At 30.3% G+C, this 7,552-nt stretch overlaps 1 protein-coding gene and 1 long non-coding RNA gene across 2 annotated transcripts; one reads left to right on the top strand and one right to left on the bottom strand.

Moving 5' to 3' along the window:
• Positions 1-4,168: 4,168 nt before the first annotated feature.
• LOC145952694 (uncharacterized) lies at positions 4,169-4,667 on the bottom strand. The gene is made up of 2 exons (XR_014430212.1): positions 4,527-4,667; positions 4,169-4,375 (listed from the first exon to the last, which is right to left on the bottom strand). It is a non-coding gene; the product is annotated as an uncharacterized LOC145952694 (long non-coding RNA).
• LOC109817339 (A20/AN1-like zinc finger family protein) lies at positions 4,583-5,647 on the top strand. Its single transcript, XM_020382570.3, has 2 exons — positions 4,583-4,726; positions 4,856-5,647. Exon 2 carries the CDS (start codon positions 4,904-4,906, stop codon positions 5,366-5,368), a length of 465 nt encoding a protein of 154 aa, XP_020238159.1. The 5' UTR covers positions 4,583-4,726; positions 4,856-4,903; the 3' UTR covers positions 5,369-5,647.
• Positions 5,648-7,552: the final 1,905 nt, after the last annotated feature.

Genomic DNA, 7,552 nt, shown 5'->3' with positions numbered 1-7,552 from the left:
ATTCCCAAAGTATTGGGTGGATTGTCAACATAATTGAGCAAGATCACCAAAATATGAGCACAACAAAATATGTTAAAAAATGTCCAACATCCTTTACAAAAAACCTATACAGAAACAGAAAATGAAAGCGTCCTAAACCACAAACATCCACTAATTTACGATCTCCATTAGAAAATTAAAACTTGAGTGCATCATTCTCCTTCACACCATGCCTGAAACAAAAATACTTCCAACCTTCTCCTATCTTGACAGACTTCTTTGGTTGATAACAAATGAGAACCCTACACTTCACATAAGACTTCGACAAACCACGCGGCATTGGGTTTCTAAAACCATGCTTCCTCAGGTATCTAGCAAAATCAGCAGGCAAAAACTGTGCAATTAAGGGAATAAATGTTAATAGATGAAGCTTAAAAGCAAAAAAAAAAAAAAAAAAAACCATGAAAGTCCTTAAAGGACCCGCTCTTGGATACTTAGGGGGGTGTATTGGATTAGGATTTTAAAGGACTTTTTTAGTTAAAAAAAATCTTGCGGATTTTAAAAGACTTTGCAGGATTTTCATGACTTTTAAGATTTTGCAGGATTCTACAAGACTTAAAATCAGGATTTTAATGGATTCTGCAAGACTTTTAAATTAGGATTTTAATGGATTCCGTGGGATTTTGTGGAGTTTTGACATTTGATAAGATTTAAAAAAAATTCATACATTCAAATTTAAAAAGAGTCAAAGACAAAAATAATAAAAAAAAATAATAATGTCTAGATAAATAATAATAATAGTTCTCCATAATATTTTATCCTCTTTTTATATCACTATCAATTGTAACAATTCATCGGAATCTTCCTTGGTCCAAGCTTCATAGTTTTCTTTCTCTTTTCCTTTTTCTTTATTATTTCATTGTGAATCTCCCATTTGAATTACTAAAATAATATATGTTGAAAACTAGTTATATAAATAATTATGGATAAGAGACAAAATCAATAAAATTATATTATTATTTTTAGAAGCACACTAATCATACAAGATCGAATATATATTGGTTATCCAAATGGATCAAATACCTCAGTTATTATAAAAAAAACATATAAAAACGGAAATATAAAAACATAAGAATTTTTTATATAAAAAAAATCAGTATATTCGATACTGAGAAAATATTTAGATATATAATTTTTTTTATATAAACGGAAGTATTTAGATATAGAGAATATATATATATATATATATATATATATATATATATATTATTTTAGTTATATATTATATGATAATTTTTAAAGATATTTATAAATGTAAATTATTCTAACAAATATTTTAAAATATTTCTTTTTTTTTTTAATAAGCTAATGAAGGCATAAATCCTAAACCCTAAAAAATTAGATACTGCAGTGTCTTATGTTAATTTCATTTTTTTAAAATATAAAAAAATCTTAATTTCATAATATAAAAATAAAAAGAAAAATTCATAGTAAAAAAAATAAAAAAATTGTTTAGTCATAAAAGGGGGAGGGATAAGAGTAACAAATTCAAGGGAAGGAGAGAGTTCACAGTTTATATGCTGAAAGGGTTCTTCCCCAACTAAGATCCATTTTCATCTCATTCTACTCACAGAAACCCTAACAAATTCATCTTATATATATATATATTGTAGAAATTATGATATCAATTTTATCTTTCACCTTTTTCTTTTCTTGACGTGTGTTATAAAAAAAATTACCACTTAAAAATTAAAATTTTAAGCATTTTTTTTCTGTTATATAAAGGAACAAATTCAACTACATAGAATAAAATAAAACAAGTCAATTAAAGAGAACGAACAGAAAAATAGAGCAAGTCAATAATACTATCATTTACATATCAGAGTTTCACAAAATAGGAGAATGGGATGAGAACAGTACTACAAATATTATATATGAACAATGAACAATAGTGTAGTATTATTAGTAGAGAAAAAATGGAGAAGACAGGAGCATAGAAAAAAAAGATGAAAAACTCACTTAAAAATTCTTGAAACACTTGAAAAATCACTTCAAACAATCCTTCAAAATCCGATGGGTTTGGATGGGATTATTTTATGAATCTGGTATTTATAGATAACACTAGAAAGTCCTTCAAAATCCCTCTCACACAACAATCCTTTAAAATCCTTATATTTTTGAATACCAATAGATTGTTTTTAAGTTGTAAAAAATCTCAAATGAATACCAGTGGATTTTAATGGACTCTTTAAAAAATCTTGAAAATCTAGATTGAATACCACTGGATTGTTTTTAAGTGACATAAAATCCTGATTGAATACCAATGGACTTTTTTACTCAAAAAAAGTCTTTTAAAATCCTACGAAATCCTAAACCAATACACCCCCCTTAGAGTGAAATCTTAGGAAGGAGTCCTTTTGTTTTTTGGTTTCACACCAATGTAATATGGAACGTTGCATGACCAAAGTACCTCAACATAACTCGGTGATCATCCTCCATACAGTTATTGTAGGACCAACCCATCTTAAGCTTTTTTTTTTCTTCCGGTTTTTAAGTGGTTAATGGGCTTGTAGAGTAACAGTGTTGTGCCTCATTTTTTTCCCCTCTGTTTTATGTTTTCATTTGTTTTAATTAGTTTTTAATTTAGTTTATTCATTTTGTGGTTAAATTTGTAAAGAGTACTAAATTTGTTTTGAATCAAAACATTTTAATTGATTTTAGGAATCAAAACAAAAAATTAATATTATATCAAAAATTTTAATTATATATTATTAAAATTACATAAAATATTCTGCGTTAATTCTACAATAAAAAAATAAGTGTAAATTATACAAAAACAAAAATCTAATTTTTTTTAATGCGAATTGTGATTACATCGCACTGTAAATACTGTGATTTAAATTAATTTATCTTATTTAATCAAATGTTTCATCTAACTATTTATATATTGATTTAAATTAATTAAAATAATTATTATCAATATACATTTTAATCATGTAATAAAACTTATTTTAAATGGATGAAAATATATTTTCAAAATTATATAATTATTCATATAACTAGTAGTTTAGCGTACAGCAAATTCATGATAACTTTATTTTATGTAACTCAAATTTATAAAAACTACATAATTATAATTAAAATTCATAACAATTAAGTATTTGTAATATATAATTTATATTTTAAATTTACAAAAAATAATCTGTATTGTGGTATAAATTTATTTTTAATTATTCAATAGTTTATTTTAAATTATTAAAATTAGTTTAAAAATAAATATTATAATGTTAAATCAAAAGAGATAAATAATTAAAAAATCAATTAAAAGGGATCAATGTCACTAATATAACTAAAAGAGTTACACTAAAGTCAAACCATTAACGCAAAATGACCTTATATTTATAATGGGTCAGCTTATTTTTATTAAAACTTTAAAAATATTACAAAAAAGTATTTCTTAAAAATTATTTTTTTAAGAAGGAAAAAGAATTTTCTTCTAAGAAAAACAGAAAACATGCAAGATAGGCCTTAAAAAATATTATTGAAATAAAAGTATTGACATGATTCACATATATATCAAACAACTGAATAATATAAAAGAAAAAGCTCATACATTAATCCATATTTTTAAAATTGAAACATTTAAACGCTATTGACCATCTGGAAAAAGTAAAATTGTTGATGTAGGCGTTGGGCTTTTAATCCATTAGCAAGAGACTCGCTTATACTGCATTTCCTATCCAAAATTTTAAATTGTGCATGAACTTTTTCCATCATACAGAATCAATTAATTAGCTTATCCCAAAGAAAGAACATGACCAATCATGCTCAATTTTATAATCACAAACCTTAATTAATTGAAGACAAAGACAAAAAACATAAATCACATTTCCATTTTTCAGAAATACCCTCCATTTTGATGATATGGATTTTCATGTGCAATCCACTAAAAAATACTTGCACTTTCTATTGTGCTTCAGCAAACAAGTAACAACCATGGACATTTAACTTTCCTTCTCTGGTCTCCGTTTTTACTGCATCAGAGACAATGGGATATGTTTTTTTTGTAAAGTGAAAATGGTTAAAATTCAGCGCAGGGAGTGTATTATTATTTATAGTTACTCCTCTATATAATGTAAAAAATAGGGTGTAATGGGGGGGGGGGGGGGGGGGGGGTCACATCAGCCAGTTGACAATAATGATACGTTAGGAAGCATTTTCCGAGGCATACAACATTCGACTTGTCAATTTGAGAGGACTCATAGGACACTGTATACAATGCATCCGTAATGTCAAACCATTTTTATTTTTATTTTTTATTTTTTATAAAGAAATGCATGGCTTATCCCGCGGCGCCGTATGTTTCACCGTCCACTTTCGAACGGTCCAAATAGGCCTGCTAAATACAAAATATAATTTAATAAAGATGAAAAAAACATTGATTAGTAGATGATTTTATTTTAGCGATAGGCATGGTTTAGAAATAATGGAGAAAATAATTATTTAGAGAAAGAAGTAGCGTAGCGTAGACGGCTTCGAGAAGATACCTCATGATGACCCCTAGAGAGAGAAAGCGAGGCCTTAAAAAGACCGTTTGGGTAACGCGTAAAGATAGACGGAGGCGTTTGCGTTTGGTTGAAAAGAAAGAGTATTAAGAAAAATAGAAAAAAGCAAAAGCCAGAAAATTTTTTAGAGAGAGAAGCGTATCTGGAATTTTCTTCAGATCGTGTAACGTGTTCGCCTCCAGGTTCTTTTCTTTCCGACTTCCCATACTTTCTAGATTCCTTCCTTTCTTTCCCTTTCCTCCTTTTATTTCTCTCTCTCCATTTTCCAATTCCATAATCTCTCTCTCTCTCTCTCTCTGCGTCTCTCTTAGGCTTTCCAATTTTTCAAACCGATCTGGTTACACCTTGCCACACCAAAAATGGCGGAAGAACACCGATGCCAGGCACCGCGCTTCTGCGCCAACAATTGCGGCTTCTTTGGCAGCCCCGCCACGCAGAATCTTTGTTCCAAGTGTTACCGCGATTTGCAGCTCAAGGACCAGCAATCTTCCTCCGCCAAGATGGTGCTCAATCACTCGCTCGTTCCGCCGCCGCAGCCCTTGGTGTCTCAGCCGGCGTCGTCTTCTTCGGCGCCGCCGGATCCGGTGGCGGTGGAGGCTCCGCGCGCGGCGGAGGAGGCGAAGGTCTCGCAGCCGAACCGGTGCGCGACGTGCAGGCGGCGCGTGGGACTGACGGGATTCAAGTGCCGGTGCGGGATGATGCTGTGTGGGACCCACCGCTACCCGGAGCAGCACGCGTGCGAGTTCGACTTCAAGGGCTTGGGGAGAGAGCAGATCGCGAAGGCGAATCCGGTGGTCAAGGGGGAGAAGCTCGATAAGATCTGAGAGAGAGTGGAAAGGGTGTTATGGTAATTTCATGTTTATCGAGTTGCTGGTTGCTAGGTCCTGATACCGGGCCAAGTCGGGTTATTGGGCCGGAACGGGTTGTTCCGAATTGCGGTGGGTGGGTGGGTGGGTCATTGATATGTGGGTTGCGTTGTTATTGTAAATTAAATTTAAAATCATTTCAATTGTCATTCACCTTCTTTCTGCTTCGATCAAACTTGGAACCCTTTTCTAATTCTTTTCTTGCACTTAATCAATTGAATTAATTCTTTTGCACAATATCTATTGATCATAATAACAAAAGGTTTTTTATTTTTTGCAATACCTTGGGCCGGTGGCTTTGCGGTCACGTTAGGAAAGTGAAAAGCAGTTCAAAAGTAGGTAAAGGGCACCAGAATTTATATTATATTTCGAAACAATTCAATAATTTTTGCATAGTGCAAATGATAATCATAAGAATATTTTTTTTTTGCGATAGCGGTGGCCGGTGGCTTTTCTGTCGTGAAGCAATTCAAAAGTAGGTAGGGTTCACCAAGAACTATACTTTGATAGATAAAATTTTCGTATCCGATAATAATGGAAATGATTAAATGATATTAAATCTTTTTTTCTTCTTCTATAAATTGCATGTATGCCTTCCAAGAATATTCTCAATGATTATTTTTTTTTTCAAACAAATTATTTACTAAAGTATTAGAATATAATACCGATTTTAATTATTAAGTATATTAATATTCATTCATTTTTCGAATACAGTTGAAGAAAATTACCTTATTGGCCATACTATCTTCAAGATCTTAACTCATGACCCATTTTCTCATATTATAAATGTATGAAATATGAATACACTTATTTCATGGATTAAATGATTAAGCATGCCAACAAAGAAAGTAAATTTTTATATTCTGTTCTTGAATTCTATTGAACAATGGAAAATTGTTTCATCGAGTATGATCACTTTGATGGGATATGATAATTGAAGCAGGGGGCATCCACAGGATTAAAAAACAACTTGTAGCCTTGACATCAACATGTAGAAAAAGAGGGTCTCTATATGCTTGCCAAATGCCACGTCCTTCTGTGGCGCAGAACAAAATGACCACTATCCGTCATTGTTCTTTAGTTTCAGAAGTTTTCAATCACAAGTTAAAAGGAATGCTTTTTCTTAACTATTTTGGGACAACATTTGTCTTTTCTGACTTTTACAAAAACATTTTTGCGGTCGATAATCAAAAGGATAAAAATTAAATAAAAACTAAAATTTAGATTGTATGATGTTAAATATGATATTCAAAATTTAGTATTCAAATAATATTTTTCTATAAAATTTCACCTTCTTATAAAATTACATATTTTTTTATGTTATTCTTAAGACTTGGAGCATTTTTTTTTTAAATTACCAAATACTCAATTATTATTTTGGTTTAGAAAAAAAACAATTGACAGTAATAATTCAATATATACAATGTTCTTCACTATCTCAACAAGAATTGATCAATTCTCAAGTATGAATATTCCAGAGATGAGGGTTTTTCCGTCTTTTTCTCTCCATGAGTCATTTATGAGGACTTTGACATTCAACAAGTAAAAATAGGAGTCCAGAGATGAAAAAATTCAGAGAAGATTGTATATCTCTTTCACAAATGGCCTTCTTGTTTATATACAAAATCTTCCTGAGGTACTATATTCATATGATAATAGAACGATACGAGATAATTTATTGTAATTCTTGCATGTTATTTGATATTTTTGGAAGAATGTTATTGTGTAACACGAGTGCGTGATGTAACTTATCACTTATGAGTGCCTTTTGCCTGACACGATCGAGTCTTGAGAACTATTGGTTCATTTCTTAATGGACCAGTATTGATTTCAAAATAGCTAAGTCATAAATTGGCCTATGGCAAACGGTACAACAATGTTCACAATTTTTTCCCCAAATAATTTATTATTATGTTTGACTAGGATTTCATCTCATTTATAACTTATTGTTTTGATTAACTTATAAATCTTATTTAACTAAAATAAAATTGTTTGATACTCAAATTTATTTCATAAACCTATATCTCTTTTTTATGTGTTGTTTAATCCAAGTTTATAGTTTATAACAGTTTTTTTTAATATTTTAATAAAATTTCTCCTATCCCCCATTGAAAGAATCTTAAATTCTTTAATAATCATTAT

This window comes from Cajanus cajan, chromosome 10 (genome assembly GCF_000230855.2).
Source record: "Cajanus cajan strain Asha chromosome 10, NIPB_CcT2T_4, whole genome shotgun sequence".
Classification (NCBI taxonomy): domain Eukaryota; kingdom Viridiplantae; phylum Streptophyta; class Magnoliopsida; order Fabales; family Fabaceae; genus Cajanus; species Cajanus cajan.
The sequence above is the reverse complement of the archived record's forward strand: the minus strand, read 5'-3'. Positions and strand labels throughout refer to the sequence as shown.

What these genes read in the sequence shown, in the direction of transcription:
- LOC109817339 (XM_020382570.3), top strand. Translation starts at nt 4,904, where the DNA reads ATGGCGGAAGAACACCGATGCCAGGCACCGCGCTTCTGCGCCAACAAT.